Below are 19,884 nucleotides of genomic sequence, written 5' to 3'. Positions count from 1 at the left end.
TTTGCAAAATAAACACAACATTTTCTAAGCTTAGGATCAGCTTAGGGTAAGAGAACATATTTACTGTACTGTACAGTATTGCAAAATAAACACAACATTTTCTAAGCTTAGGATCAGCTTAGGACAAGAGAACATATTTACTGTACTGTATTGCAAAATACTGTAAACACAACATTTTCTAAGCTTAGGATCAGCTATGAGCATTTATTCTAGTAAGGATGAAGTCATACTGGTATCTTCTGTTTCACAAGTCAACTCTTCAAAGGCGAGACGCTTTCTTGCTGGCGAATTGGGTGTACTACAAGTAGCAATAAGAGAAGGAGCAGGACTGGGTGGTGATGCCAGAGCTGGAAATGGACTGCCAGTTGATGATCTGGTATCCAAATGACTGTCTGTCGATGATGATGATCTGCGTGCTGATGGACTTTTAGAAAAGTAAGTCTCTATGGAGGTTTGAAGTGTAGCTTTCTTCTTTTCTCTGTAGATTTCTTCGTAACAGGAATAAGCCCCTGAAATGTTACCATTGACTGTGAAGCTTCTTTCAAAGTCCCTATCATGCTTTTCAAAAAGAGCCATGGCGCTATCAAGATGACGGAAAGCTTGAAAGAGAATTTTTGAAGTTAAGCCTTCAGGCTGTTCAATGTTCTCAACCCCATTTTGCACATCTTCTTCTTCTTCTCTCTCCTCTTCAAGTTCTAGAAGATCTTCATTGCTGAGGGGCTCAGTATGGGATGCAAGCAGTTCAGCAACATCTTCTGGCTCTACTTCCAGCTCTAACTGCCTTGCCATCTCTACAATATTTTCAGTAACATTAGCTACAGAATCATCAACGCCTTCAGAATCATCAGCTAACTGTGGGCATAATTTTTTCCAGGCCCTTTTCATTGTGGTATCCTTTATGTCATTCCAAGCATCTCTTACAGTTTTAATGCAATCCAAGATGTTGTAGCTTTTCCAGAATTTCGATAGGACTTCTTGCCCTGCACCTTCTTCTTTGTCTATTGCTGCAATACACTTACTGAATGTTCTTTTTAAGTAGTTTAACTTGAAGGCAGCTATGACACATTGATCCATGGGCTGCAGTAATGAAGTGGTATTTGGTGGTAGGAATTCCACTCTAATGTTAGGGTTGAGCTCTTCTAGTGTTCGAGGGTGTCCAGGAGCATTATCAACAAGCAGCAAAATCTTGAAAGGGATATTATTGTCTTTGCAATAAGCTTTCACCTCTGGAACAAAGCAGGTGTCAAACCAATCCTCAAAAAGGGCTGCAGTTACCCATGCTTTTTTATTTGCCCTCCAATGCACTGGAAGTCTAGTTTTAACGTAGTTCTTCAAAGCTCTTGGATTTTGAAAACGGTAAATAAACAAAGGCTTTAGCTTTAAGGTACCAGAAGCATTGCCACCTAACAGAAGGGTTATTCTATCTTTAGCTGGCTTGTAGCCTGGCATTGATTTTTCCTGTCTTGCAATGAAGGTTCTTGCAGGCATCTTCTTCCAGAATAGACCAGTCTCATCCACATTAAAAATTTGATCCATGGAGTAGCCTCCATCTTCAATAATTTTTGCAAATTCACTTGGATAGCTTTCTGCAGCCTCAGTATTTGCAGCAGCTGCCTCTCCTTGTACTTTGATGTTATGTAGATTAGACCTCTTCTTAAACCTATCAAACCATCCACGGCTTGCAACAAATTCAGCATCCTTTGCTGCTTCACCTTTCTTAGCCTTCAGGTCATTGAATAAGCTTAAGGCTTTACTTTGTATAATTGCCTGGTTTACAGGAACATGGCGTGTTGTCTGATTTTCTATCCAAAGTATTAGGAGTCTCTCCATGTCTGCAACAATGCTATCCCTTTTTCGAATTGTTGTGGTGTTAACAGGTGTAGCACTTTTAACTTCTGCAACAATTTTTTCTCTGTTCTTCATGACTGTGTTAATTGTGGTCCTAGTGAAGCCTAGCTTTCGGCCTATTTCAGCTTGAATTACACCTTCATCATACAATCTAATAATTTTAAGCTTCATATCCAAGGTAATAGATTTACGGCATTTCTTTTTATCTGCCATTATCAGCTCTAGGTGCCAAGCGTGTTACAATCAGTACTGTACGTGTACTGTATACAGTATATGTTCCCCAAAGTTCTATGTACAAGTAGTGGTACAGTGCAGTATTATGGCAGGAATAAAATAGCAATTTGGGTGCAGGAATCTTCTATAAACAGTGTGTGCCAAGCGTGTTACAATCAGTACTGTACGTGTACTGTATACAGTATATGTTCCCCAAAGTTCTATGTACAGTAGTGGTTTCAGTGCAGTACAGTATTATGGCAGGAATAAAATAGCAATTTGGGTGCAGGAATCTTCTATACACGATTCACTTTTTAACTTCACTTGCCAAGTGCGCAGCTTCTACACAGTGAGCGGAAACCCCACCTCTTCCTGGTGCGCAGCAACATCTTCCTGGCGCGCGGCAACCTCTTCCTGAACCATAGAGACTAACTGTTTCATGTGCGCAGGGGCGGGTTTGTCCATTCTCGCGAGTGTCCGTAAAGAGAGGGTCCGTAATAGCTATGTACGTACTCGCGAGTGTCCGTAAAGTGAAGGTCGTAATAGCTATGTACGTACTCGCGAGTGTCCGTAAAGTGAAGGTCCGTAAAGCGGGGTGTATACAGATAATCACTATAACAAGGTCATTATGAAGACGTGTTTTCTTCTTCCGTTCTGTTACTTGTTTTGCTGTTTAATTGTTCAATGTTATAAATTAAATTACAATTTATATAATACATGTAAATCCCTACGTGGATATTCTCAATAAAAATCTTTATTAAAAAAAATAAAATAAGCAAAACTTTAATTTTTTACAAAAACTTACCCAGATAGGATATATAAATGGATCATCTACAAAACATTTATGCAAAGAAAAATCTAATGAACAATGTCTCTTTAAAGTGATGGTAAATTTCAGACTATAAGAAAGTTGCAATGAAAAATATAAAATATATTAGTTTGCAAGTAAAACCACGTTATTATTTTTTTTAAAAGTATATATTTATTTTATAATATAAGATTAATAATCCTAATTGGTATTGTCTGTTCCTCTGCCCCCTTCATTTCCTCTTTTTGCTGGGCTGTGATGTATAATGCAGTCACATCCACTCTCTACATAGGCTTTCTAAGGGTTATAAAGGGGCTGGACTTTAAGATTGTCCTGTGACACACATCAAGTGGATGTTCACTGGAATTATCATGAAAAAAAAAAAAGAGTTCAACCAAGTGGGCTGGCATAACAATGCAAGAGACGCATTACTATAGGCACACATTTAACCCTTTCACAGATGATTAAAAACAAAAAAGGTACACATATAGGGGCCTATTTATCAAGCTCCATATGGATCTTGATGCCCCGTGTTTCTGGCGAGCCTTCAGGTCCGCCGGAAACACAAGTTATGAAGCAGCGCTATAACCTGTCCGCCTGCTATGAGGCGGCAGACAGACATTGCCGGAAATCAACCCGATCCAATACGGTTGATTGACACCCCTGCTGACGGCCGATTTGCCGCAAATCTGTAGGGGCAGCATTGCACCAGCAGTTTACAAGAACTGCTGGTGCAATGATAAATGCAGAGAGCGTATGTTGTCGGCATTTATTGATGTGCAGCGGACATGATTCGCAATATCGGATTATGTCTGCTCACATCATGATAAATAGGCCCCATACTGTTTTAATAGCAAAAATTAAATATATGACATTTGATTATTTAAGGTTTACCATCACTTTAAAGGGACAGTAAAGTCAAATACTTTCTTTCATGATTCAGACAGAGCATGCAATACTTCTGTTATCTAATTTGCTTTGATCTTTTTGTATCCTTTGTTAAATAGCATACCAAGGTATGCTAAGGTGCAGCAATGAATTATTGAGATCTAGCTGTTGATTGGTGGCTCCACATATATGCCTTTTGTCTTTGGCTCACCCAATGTGTTCAGCTAGCTCCAAGTAGTACATGTCTGTTCCTTCAACAAAGGATACCAAACAAATTAAGTACATTTGAAAATATGAGTAAATTGGAAAGTTGTAAAAGTCATATGCTCTATCTGAATTATGAACCAAAAAATTGTGTTTCATGTCCCTTTACATATATAACAGCCACAAAATGTCTTCCTGGTTAGAAATGAATGGCTGAAAACCCTAAATACATACCACAAAAGTGAAAAATCCCAGAGATTCTTAATCTGAAATAAACAATCCTCAAATCTTACTTATGTGTCAGTTGAAGTTTTCTCCCGTAGAAAGACCTCTCCATGCTCACTGAATTAAGAACACAGCCAACCAATTCTGCACCACTATAATTTGGTGTTTTAAATGCAGTAAACATGATTGTACTTTTATGATGAAGATTGTCATTGTGAAAATGTGCTCATAATAAATTACAGAAACAGAAGGTATAAAAGCTGTTTTTATTTTTTCAAATGTTTTACCTTAAAAAATTAGTGGCTTTATACAACTGTAGTGTGGATTCCTAGTAAACAATTATAGAAGAGCAAATGTGCAATTTATTTTTATTAACATTAATAGATACCATCTTTTAAAAATCACTAAAACATGACAATCACAGGTCATAATGAATAATGATAGGTTAAAAGTGCTGCATTTACTTTTTGGTATTAGACTGGCTCAAACCTATTATCAAAGAGTCTAGTGTGAGTGTCACAACTGTTGATAATCAGCCCTATTTACCAACATCTGTAGAACAACAAACATCATATTTTAGGTCCATTAACTCCTTTACGCCATTAGGACGTTACACAACGTCTTAACAGCGCTGGCCTTTAACGCTGTTAGGATGGCATGGAATGTCCTACCATATAAGGCGTCCTGCAGCTTCCCCCTTTGACAGGGATCGGCATTGGGGGGGCATGGCTAGCAGCATAGGGCAGTCCCCCATGATCCAATCCCGGCCTTTAATTTTTACTAATAGTGTTTACATCAGAACTTTGTTCCGATGTGAGCGCTATTATTCCGCCACTCAAAGTTCATCACAAAAAGTCTGAGCCCATGTTGCAGTTAGTCTGAAACCTTCTGAAACCTTTAGAACCACTCAATGCAGTATAGTTACATAATTAACAAGTACACAATACAAAAACAATCCAGTAGCACTTACTCTGAATTTCAAATCAGCAGTAGATTTTTTATGACAAATTAAATGGGAAAGTGTCTTAAAACTGCATGCTCTGATCATAAGTTTATTTTGACTTGAGTGTCCCTTTAAGTAAAATCATATAAAAATAAAATCAATATAACAAAAGTTTAGAAAGTTGGACTTTAGTTCAGTGTGTATAAAAATGCAAAGGTGACACATGAAATAATGGAAAAAAAAACTTTTTTTTTTGCTTTGAATAGTGTTCCTTATTGGATTTGTCAAAAATATATTAGGAAATCAAACAATCAATTTTTAAAAGGATGGAATAGATCTCCAGTTCTTAAAGTCCCAAATATTAACATAATCGATATCGAGCAAGGAGGATCAAGATAAATTCCAAAAAGGAGCAAATCAATCCTATAATATTGGCATATCTTTGATACTCCTTTCCTAAATGTACATTAACCCCATAGCATACATAATTAATTAAGCAGTGCACGGAAAAAAAAAAAATTTCAACAAATGTTTCAATTAAAAAATTTAAGACAGTAATTTTGTTAGCAATGTTTTCCAAATCAAGTGCGATTCAAGAATACACCATTTGAAAAGCCTTCTGGAATCTATGTACCTAGTCTCCATTGCTGTGGCCAGTTAGTGGTCAATTTAAATGAGGCAGTGCACTGAGCTAACCAATCATTGTTGTGGAATACTGCAGACTCATTTTACTATACTTAAAGGGACAGTAAATGTTAAAAATGTCACATAATTAGTTGCCTAAATATTATTTAAAAGGAAAGGCTATCCTTATGTTACATAATTCTGCACCTAGTTCAGAATTATATAAAACATTTTAATGTTTACTGTCCCTTTAACTATAATGGAGGTGTTCCAGGCTCCCTGGAAGGAATGGTATAATCACACTTTTCAGAGGTATTTTACAGCAAAAGCAGACAAAATAAATAATGTATATTGCAATTTTATTTTACTTTCCTTAATTAAATATTTAACTGAGATGTTAAATGTTGTCTTTAATGTCCCTTTAATAATCATGTTTATTTACAAATACTTTACCTAATTTACCAAGCACATAAATCACATGCACACAAGTTTGTGACAGTCTCTGTCTGCATGAAAATGACTGTCTGTCTTAAGATCACAATTCAATATTTTCCGAATATTTATGAGATCCAGTAGCTGTGGGTTATGTTCAGTATGAAAATGTCCTGTGTTGCATACCATATCATGGCACACTGACTCAGATAAAGGCTTGGTTATATTTTGTTTATTCCATAGGATAAGGAAATGTGCTGCAGTGAAACCCTGAACATTTCATCACTGTCCTGCTGTCTGGTCTGGTATAAAAATACCATGGAGGTCAATATGAATGTTAGCGCTGATACTGGCACGGCCCAGTTCTATGAATGTTTTTGCATCCAGTACAAGAAGGAAAGACTGCTTCTTTGGGTCCGAAGATACAATGACTGATAATATAACACCTGAAAAATACAAGAGGGGCATAAGCAAATTATAGAAAAGCACAAGGACACAAACTGTAATATGTTTGGGAGATGGTAGACCTAGCGCTAGTGGTTACACCTACAGCTCACTACAGTAGGTCTCCTACTGGACCTAGAGGGTAATAGTCTATAAAAGTTGGTGAAGTGAGCGTCTGAATGAAGGCTAAGGTGAAGTGGTGATATATAGAAAATTATAGTGTTTATTCAATTATAATATAATCTAGATAAAAAGTACATTAAAATTCTTACATTGAAATGGTAAAATCATGGATCTATCAGTTAGCATACAAACATATATAAAAAATACATTATATGATCAACAATAGTTAAAATGCATATGTATTATAACAACGTGGTGATGATATTGGTGTATTCTCCTAAGGGACAGCCCCTTATTGTTGATAGCGTTTAAGGTGCTAGTGAGATCTTCCTTGAAAATAATTTGTGTCCTAAGTGATATGTCCGACGTTCTCTTGGGCAAAAGAGTGTCTACATGAATCAATGTGGGGATCCAGTGCAAGATAATGAACTCTCCTAAAAACCAACGAGGATGTTAAAAATGTGGAAAAAAAACTTTGTGAAAAAATTTAAAAACTGTGAAAAAGTAGAAATCATACATGAAACAAGACTCTTGAAAAAAAGGCCTGTTAACAGGCTGAAACGCGTTGACATTTAATACCCTAACTAGGTGTTTAAGCTGTATTGCACTATTGTTTCTTTTGGTTTTTTTACAGGAACATGTAGGATTTCTTTCACCACCAAATGGATATTTACTAACAGGATACACAGGCGGACCCAAGGTCCATCACTATATTTTGGAAAACTCTCACTCATTTTGATTATATTTATATACTTTTTTACAGTTTTTTACTTTTTTAATTTTTTCACAAAGTTTTTTCCCTTAAATTTTTCTTTTTAATTTTCAATGTTTTTTTGTTGTTGTTTTTTTTCCCACATTTTTAACATCCTCATTGTTTTTTTAGAGAGTTCCACATCTTGCACCGGATCCCCACATTGATTCATGTAGACACTCTTTTGCCCAAGGGCACGTCGGACATATCAATTAGGACACAAATTATTTTCAAGGGAAAATCTCACTAGCACCTTAAACGGTATCAACAATAAGGGGCTGTCCCTTAGAAGAATACACCAATATCATCACCATGTTGTTATAATACATATGTATTTTAACTATTGTTGATCATATAATGTATTTTTTATATATGTTTGTATGCTAACTGATGGATCTATGATTTTACCATTTCAATGTAAGAATTTTAATGTACTTTTTATATAGATTATATGATAATTGAATAAACACTATCATTTTCTATATATCGCCACTTCACCTTAGCCTTCATTCAGGCGCTCACTTCACCAACTTTTATACCCATTAGTCATGAAATTTAAGTGACAAAATGTAGTGATTAAAATAGTACTTTTTTATCTAAAGGTAACATTATGATTATCAAGTGGAATTTTACTGGCGTGCCCTATTTATTACTGTAGCACCCCCAAACCTGACATGTATCAGCTGACCTGAATTTGTATTGTAGTCACCTTTCTGTATTTTTTCTGTATTTTTAAAAAAGAGAAGGTAGTAGAAGATGTCAAACACAAATACAAGCATGCAAACATTTTTTGTGCCTTTCATTTTTAAGGTCTAGAATCACACCTGAGGTTATCCTTTTGGACACAGATGGCAGAACACTATTTCAGTGAATTTGTTTGGCCCTATTTCAGCACAAACATTTCAAAATCGATACAATAAAAAATAATATATACATTAGACAACTTCCTTGTGAAAGCTATAATGATTAAAGGGACAGTCAACACCAGAATTTTTGTTGTTTAAAAAGAAAGATAATCCCTTTATTACCCATTCCCCAGTTTTGCATAACCAACACTGTTATAGAAATACACTTTTTACCTCTGTGATTACCTTGTATCTAAGCCTCTGCAGACTGCCCCCTTATTTAAGTTCTTTTGACAGACATGCATTTTAGCCAATCAGTGCTGGCTCCAGGGTAACTTCACGTGCATGAGCTCAATGTTATCTATATGAAACACATGAACTAATGCCCTCTAGTGGTCAAAATGCATTCAGATTAGAGGAAGTCTTCACTGTCTAAGAAATTAGCATATGAACCTCCTAGAATTAGCTTTCAACTAAGAATACGAAGAGAACAAAGCAAAATTGGTGATAAAAGTAAATTGGAAAGTTGTTTAAAATTACATTTCCTATTTAAATCATGTAAGGTTTTTTTGGACTTGACTGTCCCTTTAAATCATTCTGTACATCTACATTTAGTTGAAAGATATAAAAGAAATGTTTATAGGCAAAGGCTTTATACAACATAGAGAAGGGGCAAACTAGGGGTGTGATGATCAAAAACCTGCATTCTTAGGCCCCAATATTAAAAGCATCGACAGACCAACGAGAAGCTGCCTTACATGCCTCATCGGCCCTGCAGTCCATTGGTCTGTTGATATATAGTAAAAAAGGGGGCAGACCCGAAAATTGCCAGCTAGTGGCAATGTGTTTCTTATAGGATATAATGGGGACCGCTATGTTATCAAGACATTGCCTACATCGCCACATGTCAGCACCTTACCTGAGTGGGGGCGTATTTGAAATGTTCCTACACAGATAGTGTGCTCAGTGAAACTAAACATGGTTTCTGTGTAGGAACACTTAAAATAATGCCTGTGTGACCTTACTTTCCCTAAACCTACACTACCTGCCTCACACTGTAAAGTCTTGCCACTGAAAAGGTTGCAAGACAAACATGGCTGACACCCTACACGTAACCTGTACCTCAGAGATTGGAATATAACGCACTGCTGGGATGTATCCCAATCAAACTGCAGGTTACTCCCTGGAACGCCTGGCTGACTCCCAAAGAATGCCTAAACCTACGTCATGTCTTCCCAGCTAACTCCCTAATACTGCCTACACCTACGTCATGTCTTAGCTACACTCCCCTGAAATGCCCAGCTAACCCGTCTCCCACAGACTGCCTACACCTATGGTCCATATACTCCCCCTGAAATGCACCTAAATCCCACAGAACATTTACACCTGCGTCATGTCTGCAATCTACCTGACTAATAAAGTATACAGAAAAAACCCTCCCTATTATAACTAATAAAAAACCCTATACTAAAAAAACACCCTAAAGACATCCTAACTCTAAACCCGAAAGTTTCTACTCTCCCAACTTGACTCCAGGGGTGCTTCTCTTCTTTTTTCATGATGGCGGTCCTCTTCTTCCATCTTCCAACCCATGATTCTTTTCTTCTTATCTTCTTGCCGAAGTACTCTTTATGCGATCACCGCCACACACTGAAGCTTGAATTCAAGGTTTCTCCTTATATAGGGCTCATTGCAGTTACTTTTTCTATTGGTTGATTAGACTAAAAATTCAAATATTAGCCAATAGAAATGCAGTTATTATATAACTTTAGGGCAATGCCATACATTTTATTATTTTAAACATAAATATATCTTAAATGATATATTTATGTTTAAAATAATAAAATGAACAAACAAAAATAACTACATTTTAAATTCTATACAATATTTCAATAATATGCATAATACATGACAATAAAGATATTTTAATCTTGTATATAAATGTAGCTTTGTTGCTGTATTTATATACAAGATTAAAAAACAAAATTTATGCTTACCTGATAAATTTCTTTCTTTCCAGGTATGGTGAGTCCACGGCTTGAGTAATTACTGTTGGGAATATCACTCCTGGCCAGTAGGAGAAGGCAAAGAGCACCACAGTTAAACTGCTAAGTATCACTCCCTTACCCACAACTCCCAGTCATTCGACCGAAGGGAAATGGAGAAAAAGGAGTAACACAAGTTGTAAAGGTGCCTGAGGTTATAGTCAAAAGAACAACAGTCTTAAAATAAAGGGTGGGGCCGTGGACTCACCATATCCGGAAATAAATAAATTGATCAGGTAAGCATACATTTTGTTTTTCTTTCCTAAGAAATGGTGAGTCCACGGCTTGAGTAATTACTATTTGGAACCAATACCCAAGCTAGAGGACACGGATAAATAGGGAGGGACAAGACAGGCAGTCCTAAACAGATGGCACCACCACGTGAAGAACCTTTCTCCCAAAAGAAGCCTCAGCCGAGGCAAAAGTATCAGATTAATAAAATTTGGAAAAAGTATGTAGAGAAGACCAAGTTGCAGCCTTGCAAATTTGTTCCACAGTAGCTTCATTTTTGAAAGCCCAAGAAGAGGAAACAGCTCTTGTGGAATGAGCTGCTGTCCAGCAGTCTCATAAGCCATACAAATTATACTTTGTAACCAAAAAGAAAGAGTAGTAGCAGTAGCTTTCTGACCTTTACGTTTCCCAGAGAAACAGGGCAGAGGACTGGCGAAAATCCTTAGTTGCCTGTAAGTAGAATTTAAGAGCATGTACAACATTTAAATTGTGCAACGTTCTTTGGAAGAAGGAGGATTAGGACACAGAGAGGGAACAACAATTTCCTGATTGATATTTCTATTAGAAACAACCTTAGGAAGGAAACCTAACTTAGTACGAAGAAAAGTCTTATCGGCATGAAAAATAAGATATGAGGAATCACACCGCAGAGCTGAGAGTTTCGAGCAGAAGAGATAGCAATAAGAAACAAAACTTTCCCAGATAGCAACTTAATGTCTATGGAATGCAACGGCTCAAATGGAGCCAGCTGTAAAACTTTAAGAACAAGGTTAAGGCTCCAAGGAGGAGCAACAGACTTAAAGAAAGGCCTGACAAAAAGATTGCAGATATGTAGTAAAACTGATAAAGCAGAAATCTGACCCTTCAGGGTACTGACTGACAATCCCTTCTCCAGGCCTTCATGAAGAAAAGATACAATTCTAAGAATTACAATTTTACTCCAAGAGTAGCCCTTGGATTCACACCAATAAAGATATTTACGCCATATCTTATGGTAAATCTTTCTAGTAACAGGCTTGCGAGCCTGAATCATGGTCTCAATGACCGTCTCAGAAAAACCACGCTTAGCTAGAATTAAGTGTTCAATCTCAAAGCAGTCAGCTTCAGAGAAACAAGATTTGGATAAAGGAAGGGACCCTGAATCAGGAGGTCCTTCCTCAGAGGTAGTCACCAAGGTGGGAGGGATGACATCTCCACTAGGTCTGCAACCCAGATCCTGCAAGGCCATGCAGAGGCTATTAGAATCACAGACACCCTCTCCTGTTTGATAAGAGCAATGAGTCGTGGAAGGAGAGCAAACGGAGGAAAAAGGTATGCCAACCTGAAAACCCAAGGAGCCACCAGAGCATCTATCAGAACGGCCTGCGGATCTCTTGACCTTGAACCATACCTTGGAAGCTTGGCGTACTGACACAAGACACCTTCAGATCTAACTCCGGCACCCCACATTTGAGGACTAAGCTGAAAAACACCTCCAGATGGAGTTCCCACCCCGGGATGAAAAGTCTGTCTGCTCAGAAAATCCGTTTCCCAGTTGTCTACTCCTGGAAGGTGGATGGCAAATAGACAGCAATTGTGGGTCTCTGCCCACTAAAGAATCTGAGTAACCTCCTTCATGGCTAAGGAACTCCGAGTTCCTCCCTGGTGATTGATGTAAGCCACAGAGGTTATGTTGTCTGACTGGAACCTGATAAACTGGGCTGAGGACAACTGAGGCCAAGCCAATAGAGCATTGTAAGTCACCCTCAACTCCAAGATGTTGATGGGAAGAGCAGACTCCTCCTGAGTCTAAAGGCCTCAAGCTTTTAATGAGTTCCAGACTCCTCCCAAGCCCAGCAGGCTGGCGTCCGTGGTCGCGATCACCAAGGAAGGTCTCCAAAAGCATGTGCCCTGAGACAGATGTTCCTGAGAAATCCACCACGGGAGAGAATCCCTTGATGACTGATCTAACTCTATTCTCTGAGATAGATATGCATGGTCGCCATTCCATTGTCTGAGCATACACAACTGGAGAGCTCTCAAATGGAATCGAGCAAAAGGAATGATGTCCATGGAAGCCACCATCAGACCGATTACCTCCATACATTGAGCCACTGAAGGATGAGCAGTAGCCTGAAGAGAGAGGCAAGAGGAAATTATTTTGTTTTTCCTGACCTCTGTCAGAAAAATCTTCATCAATAGAGAATCTATTATGGTCCATAAGAACACTACTCTTGTTGGGGAATGGAAGCTTTTTTCCCAGATTCACATACTATCCGTGGGAACGAAGAAAAAACAACAATATATCTGTGTGAGATTTTGCTTGTTGAAAAGATGATGCCTGAACCAATATGTCGTCCAGGTAGGGTGCCACAGCAATTCCACGAGAACGGATCACTGCCAAAAGAGCCCCCAGAACCTTTGAAAAAATTCTGGGAGCCGTGGCTAGACCAAATGGAAGGGCCACAAATTAGAAATGTTTGTCCAGAAAGGCAAATCTCAGGAATCTGTGATGGTCCCTGTGAATAGAAACATGAAGATACGCATCCTTTAGGTCTATGGTTGTCATGAACTGACCCTCTTGTACTAAAGGAAGAATGGAGCGTATAGGCTCCATCTTGAAGGATGGAACTTTGAGAAACTTGTTTAGACACTTGAAGTCTAGAATGGGATGGAAAGTTCCCTCTTTTTTGGGATCCACAAATAGGTTGGAGTAGAACCTGAGACCCTGTTCCTGCACTGGAACTGGAACTCTCACTCACAGGGAGGAAAGATGTTGTATACATTTCAAGAATGCCTCTCTCTTTATCTGGTCTGCAGATAATCTTGAGAGAAGGAATCTGCCTCTGGGAGGAAAAGTCTTGAATTCCAATTTGTAACCCTGGGATACTATGTCCATAGTCCAGGGATCTGGGACATCTCGTATCCAGGCTTGAGGGAACTGAGAAAGTCTGCCCCCCACCTGATCCAATCTCGAATCAGGGGCAAACCCTTCATGCTGATTTGGAATCAGCTGCAGGTTTCTTTGATTGTTTCCCCTTGTTCCAAGACTGATTGGGTTTCCAAGAAGACTTGGATTGTTCCTGCTTGGAAGAAGAAGGGGAAGGCTTTCCTCTGAAGTTACGAAAGGAACGAAAATTTCTCTGACGTCCTTTAGGCCTATTCTTCTTATCTTGAGGTAGAAAAGACCCTTTTCCACCCGTAATATCAGAGATAATTTCTGCCAAACCGGGTCCAAACAAGGTTTTGCCCTTCTAAGGAATAACCAGAAGCTGGACTTTTGAGGAAACGTCCGCAGACCAGGATTTCAACCATAATGCCCTGCGGCCTAGGACAGCAAAACTAGAAGTTTTAGCTCCTAGTCTAACAACCTGTAAAATAGCATCTGCAATAAAGGAATTGGCCAACTTAAGAGCTTTAATCCTATCCTGAATATCATCCAAGGAAGTCTCTACTTGAAGAGAATAAAACAAAGCGTCAAACCAATAAGATGCTGCACTAGTCACGGTGGCAATATACACCGCAGGTTGCCATTGGAGACCTTGATGAACATAAATCTTTTTCAAATAAGCCTCCAGCTTCTTGTTCATCAGATCCTTAATAGAGCAGCTATCCTCAATAGGAATAGTGGTTCTCTTAGCCAGAGTGGAAAATGCCCCTTCAACTTTGGGTACAGTATACAGGAAGCATTTTCTTAAAAATGGGAGATGGGGAAAAAGACACCCCTGGTTTCTCCCATTCCTGTGAGATAATCTCCCTAGCATGGTCTGGCACAGGAAAAACCTCTGAAGTGGAAGGTTCATCAAATAAACTATTAAGTTTACTAGATTTCTTAGGAGTGACATGACAGGGGTATCGGAGTCATCTAAAGTAGCTAAAACCTCTTTTAACAATACACGGTGTTCAAGCTTAAATCTGAAGGAAACCACCTTAGTCTCAGAAGAAGGAATTATACTGTCCGAATCTAAATTTCACCCTCAGAAAGTCCTCATCAGATTTATGAGAAAGGGCAACTTGGGAAGCAGAACTGAGGACAGGCACCTTACTTTCTGAATTTCTAGATTTCCTCTTGCGTTTTCCATGTAATCTGGGAATGGCAGCTAATGCCGCAGATACCGCTGAAGAAACCTGGGCAGCAATTTCTGCTTTTAAATAAACTCCACTAGGAGTTATAGAGGAACCAGTGGTATTATTTTAAACGCATCATCCTCAGAGACATTAGGCTCAAACATTTTACCTTTATTTTGCAAGGTTTTATTGACACATGAAGATCAAAATTGCATAGGAGCTGCAATTTGTGCATCTAAACATAATAAGCATGAAATCAGGATCTTGCTCCATATCAGACATTAGTGAAACAGTAAATAAACTTGTACAGATAAGTTTCAAAGATTTTAATATTCAATTAAAATAAGCTAAGGAAAAAATACACTTTAAATTTTATCCCAAATTAGGATCGATCACCAGCTAAAATTATGTGAGAAAAGTTAAGAAAAAACATTTAATAAACATCAAATAAACTTCTAAAATACCCCTCAGGTAACCCCATACCTCAATTACTGAGGTGCCTTACCGATACCAATTAAGACCGGATCACCCAGAAATGAAGAAAAACAACTTTTTCCTCAGAAACGTTATGAAGTAAAGCCAATCATATGACCGCAACTGCCAAGCTCAAATTACTGCTGCGACACAGAGAGGCACTAAAAATAGCTTCCTGGTACACTGAGTACCAGAAATAATTGTTTTTTCAAACCGGACAGTTTAAAATGTTGCATTGTTTTATTTTAAAGCGAAGGGGAAATTAATAAGCTGCTAAAATAGAAAATTCAGCCTTACTTTCAGTTTAAACTTGAATTGTTTTATCAAGTAAAAGAAAATAAAGCCTAAACATTTTACCATTTCTTTTTAAAAGAGTTTAAATGTTAGTCTCACATATTTACAAGGTATGAGAAGACACAGTTCTTTAAAGAGACCTTTGAAAAAGAAAGAACAGAGTAGCCAACTTTGGCTTTCTAGGGCAGCAATTGTTAGAAAAACGCAGTAAGTATCTCTTTACAAGTTCCTAACTGCTTTAAAGCCACCACTTACCGACTGCAAGGAATGACGTGGAATATGGCTATACCCCAAAACTTGCTTGTAGATTAAATAAAAAATTTCTTCAGACACCAAAACTTCACCACCTCCATGCACCGAAGGCAAAGAGAATGACTGGGGGTTGTGGGTAAGGGAGTGATACTTAGCAGTTTAACTGTGGTGCTCTTTGCCTCCTCCTGCTGGTCAGGAGTGATATTCCCAATAGTAATTACTCAAGCCGTGGACTCACCACTCACCATAGGAAAGAAATATGTTTTATTGTTGTGTATTATGCATATTATTTAAATATTGTATATCATTTAAAATGTAGTAATTTGTGTTTGTTCATTTTAATATTTTAAAAATAAATATATCATTTAAAATATATATTTATATTTAAAATAATATATGATAACTTCTATTGGCTGATATTTAAATTTTTAGTCTAATCTACCAATAGAAAAAGCTTTGATTCTATTGGTTGATTGGACGATGAAATAAAAAATCAGCCAAAAGAACTACAAAGGCACCCCTATATAAGGAGGAACCTCGCATTCAAGCTTCAGTGTGTTGCGGTGACCGCATAAAGAGGACTGCGGCAAGAAGATAAGAAGAAAATAATTATCGGTTGGAAGATGAAAGAAGAGAACCGCCATCATGAAAAAAGAAGAGAAGCACGCCTGGGGGGATATTTATCAAGCCGTCAACTGCAAATATGCTGGAATTCTGCAGCGTAATTGTGACGAGCTTGATTCGACCTAGTTATCAAAGCCTACAGACCGGCAAAAGTTGAAATCTGTGACGTAACATACGATCCGCCGGTCTCAATCCGACACAGATCGATGCTTACGTCATTACAGATGTTCCGAATACACATTCGGCACAATTTGACACTTTTTTAAAGTTATCAAATAGTTAACAGGTACGCTTGCGGCTATTCTGGCCCAGCGTACCTGGTTTTGAATCCGCCACCCTGGAGGCCGCTTATGCCATAGGAATTAATGGGAGTCTGAAAGCAGTGAAAACTCATGTTCGATGCTGCCATATATCCCATTTATTTCTATGGTAGAAAACCAGTAACGTTTACCCCTAACACCCTAACATAAGCCCCGAGTCTAAACACCCCTAATCTGCTGCCCCGACATCGCCGCCACTTACATAATGTTATTAACCCCTATCCCGCCGCTCCCCGACACTGTCACAACTGAATAAAAGTATTAACCCCTATCCCGCTGCTCCCGGACCCCGCCGCAACCTAAATAAAGTTATTAACCCCTAAACCGCCAGCCCCCCACATCGCCATAAACTAAATTAAGCTATTAACCCCTAAACCTAACAACCCGCTAACATTACATTAAAATTGCAACATCCCTATCTTATAATAAATTAAAACTTACCTGTAGAATTAAAAGAAACTATATTAAACTATTAATTAACCTACCCTAACTGTTATACTACAATTACATTAAACTAGCAATTAAATTAACTATATTACATATTAAAAAACCCTAACCCTACTTAAATTATTTAAATCTACTATTAGAAATTACTAAATAGTTCTCATTTTTGATACTTTGGTTTTTTCCCGTAATTTAGTGGGGGTTTTTTTTTTTTTGTAACAGCGTTATTTTTTTTTTTTTGTAATTTAGTAATTTTTAATAGTAGATTTAAAAAAATTTGAGTATGGTTAAGGTTTTTTAATATGTAATATAGTTAATTTTATTTTAAATAGTTTTTTATTGAGGTTGAAATATAAAAACAAAGCAAGATTGCCATACATATAACCACTGAAAAGCACATAGTAGCACTCAACAAGATACATGTTATACATAACATTACAAAATGAATGGTTAAAGGGCATGCGCTACAATACAAATTGGCAATTAAATATAACCATAGGGAAGAACATTCAACTTCAATTTTTCTGTAAGTACATAACCCCTTCTAAAACACTGTCTATATATGGAGTGTAAACTTCCCCAAATACACACTTTGGCCTCTCTTGGACCATATACGCAGGTCTAACTGTAGAGGGAAGGGCTTAGGGAAGGGACAAAGAGCGTCACTCTTGGACCTAAATTGCATATGTTAAAGACGCAGCAATTTTAACTTCCTCTGGGAATACTAGAGGCCACTTTTGGGCCTACCTATATAGATATAATAACAAGGAGGAAAACTGGTATGTGAATTGATATATAATATATAATAAGAACCATCAGTATTAACTGTTTTAAATCGCTTAATCATAGAAGGTGCTACACATTATGAGAATTATTCCCAAGGAAGACATAATATAACATTCAAGCATGGGGTAGGGTTTTCTTAGAAAGTAGGATTACACATACAAATAATGGTACATATGCCTGCTATGACTCCATTGTGGTACAGTCAAGTTCTATTAGGTTGGGGTAAGAGAGAGATCTGTATAATGTAAATGCTAGGCTATGAGCAATCACCTACAGGTAGTAGAACCAGTGAACCCCTGGCGAGAAAACCAAGTGCGCCACCTCGGCCGCAGGCGGCTCAGACACATAAGACAATCAATATGGTTAGGGATCAATGTGCTCGATTACGCCCTCTCAATTTATGGAAATTATACACAGTAATCTATAATTGGCTCTGTGGGACCTACTTCTATATGTAGCCAGGAATGCAAGTATATTGCAGGCCTCTTCAGACACCCCTGTGATCAATAGCTCCTGTTACCACTTCTAAAAGGAGATCTGGCAATTTACTCACATAATATGAGTCTAACATTCATAAGAATAGGCTGCAAGACCGGTAGTAAACTTAATTTGTGTTCTCCTATTGGTATAACTTCTGCTAGATACACTGGTAAGATTCCCACTACATACAAATAACAGTACATTTATGAACCTTGAGTATGCAATTAGTAGCTTGGGTGTAAATATCAACTCATCTTAACTCAATATAAACAGATTACCAAACTAACCTAGGTAGCATAGAGTCTGCTGGACACACATGCAGCATAGGGCATCGTAGTACTATAGGAGTTAATGTGTGCAGGGGTTAGCTTATACAGATCTGAGGTATGAATAAATTCAGGCAAATAATGGCTATACAAAAACATAGACCTTATAAAGATGTGCCTATTGAGGGTAACAGCATCTATTAAACAGCAACTAAACCTCAGATAATTATTGTCCTGAAGTCGGTATCCTGGAGGGCAATCTTCCCCGTGAGGGGGGGCAGTATGGGTGATGGAAATTGTCCCATCAGTCACTTAAGGGTGCGGTATAATCAGCCAGCTCTCAATGAACAGAGCTGTACTTAGGACCCAGTTCTCTTGTTATGTTTAGCCCACACCATGTCGGTCATCTCGTAACACCCTGAACCGAAGTGAAAGTGATTGCTCTCTCCACAGACCGCAAAGTGTGCAAGCTAATACCAGCTCTCCATACGTGCTGCGCAGGGCAACATCAGAAATTGGGGGCCTATAACAACATTTAACAATGCGGCCACTCTGACTCAAAGGTCCCAGGGCTACCCGGCACTTGCGCGTCTTGAGCAAGGGCCGCTTTAGCTCTCCTGCTAGTAGTCTGACATTCACAACACTAGGCCCGCAATTGGGGGAGCATACCTTCACTTTGTCAGTCCTTTCCGGATCATGCTCAGATTGGATTGGGAGTGCGTGCGGCTCCATATTGCAGGCTGTGTCTATAGTGTTCTTTTGGGTCTCCTCTCTGCTTGTTTTGGCCATCTTACAGTCTTGCCGCTCCGACCTGTAAACCACACGCTGGCTGAAGGGGATTACAGCGCAGATCTCAGCTCCGTGAATCTCAGAGACTGCCTGTGTGGGTATACGGTTAGATAGAATGTTTCGTGGCGCCCGTGTTGCCTGAGCCTGTGTTGTCGCTAAGAGGGCTCTCTCCTTGGTCAGGCACAGATCAGGGCCATCCTCCGCTACTACGGGGTGTGCAACGGGTGTTTGATGGGTACCATTAGGGAAACTCCCTTCGAGAAAGATAGCACATAGGTCTCTCTCCAAGTCCCGAAAGTGATCCTGTAGGAGCTTGCTCACTTGCGCCTCCCATCTTGCCAGGGCCTCCATTTACACACGGTGAAAGAAATGCAATTTATATTTCAAAATAGACCCTTGTTATAGCACCTTCTTATGGATGATGGTTCGCTGATTTGAGTGAAGTAGGCAGTCACAATACGACTGCTATACCCCAAGTTAATGG

At 38.5% G+C, this 19,884-nt stretch overlaps 2 protein-coding genes across 3 annotated transcripts in view; both read right to left on the bottom strand.

The window, feature by feature from the left end:
• Positions 1-204: 204 nt before the first annotated feature.
• Positions 205-2,061, bottom strand: LOC128664218 (tigger transposable element-derived protein 1-like). Its single transcript, XM_053719004.1, has 3 exons — positions 1,276-2,061; positions 779-1,185; positions 205-580 (listed from the first exon to the last, which is right to left on the bottom strand). The coding sequence occupies exons 1-3, from the start codon at positions 2,059-2,061 to the stop codon at positions 205-207; spliced, it is 1,569 nt and encodes a 522-aa protein (XP_053574979.1).
• A 2,372-nt stretch (positions 2,062-4,433) lies between these two features.
• Positions 4,434-19,884, bottom strand: part of BCO1 (beta-carotene oxygenase 1) — a 228,237-nt gene continuing 212,786 nt past the window's right edge. For both annotated transcript variants that reach the window (XM_053700662.1, XM_053700667.1), the window contains one exon: positions 4,434-6,631. In XM_053700662.1, the coding sequence (XP_053556637.1) occupies positions 6,468-6,631 (164 nt within the window). In that variant the 3' untranslated portion in view covers positions 4,434-6,467. The remainder of the gene's footprint in view (positions 6,632-19,884) is intronic.

The sequence above is a fragment of the Bombina bombina genome, chromosome 1 (genome assembly GCF_027579735.1).
Source record: "Bombina bombina isolate aBomBom1 chromosome 1, aBomBom1.pri, whole genome shotgun sequence".
In the NCBI taxonomy this organism is placed as follows: domain Eukaryota; kingdom Metazoa; phylum Chordata; class Amphibia; order Anura; family Bombinatoridae; genus Bombina; species Bombina bombina.
This window is presented reverse-complemented; position numbering and strand designations above follow the sequence as displayed.

Excerpts from the sequence above, each read along its gene's own strand:
- LOC128664218 (XM_053719004.1), bottom strand. The coding sequence starts at position 2,061 with ATGGCAGATAAAAAGAAATGCCGTAAATCTATTACCTTGGATATGAAG. Across the intron at positions 1,186-1,275 it reads GGGCAAATAAAAAAGCATGG|ATTTTGCTGCTTGTTGATAA; the intron begins GTAACTGCAGCC and ends ATCCCTTTCAAG. Across the intron at positions 581-778 it reads ATTGTAGAGATGGCAAGGCA|CGCCATGGCTCTTTTTGAAA; the intron begins GTTAGAGCTGGA and ends TCATCTTGATAG.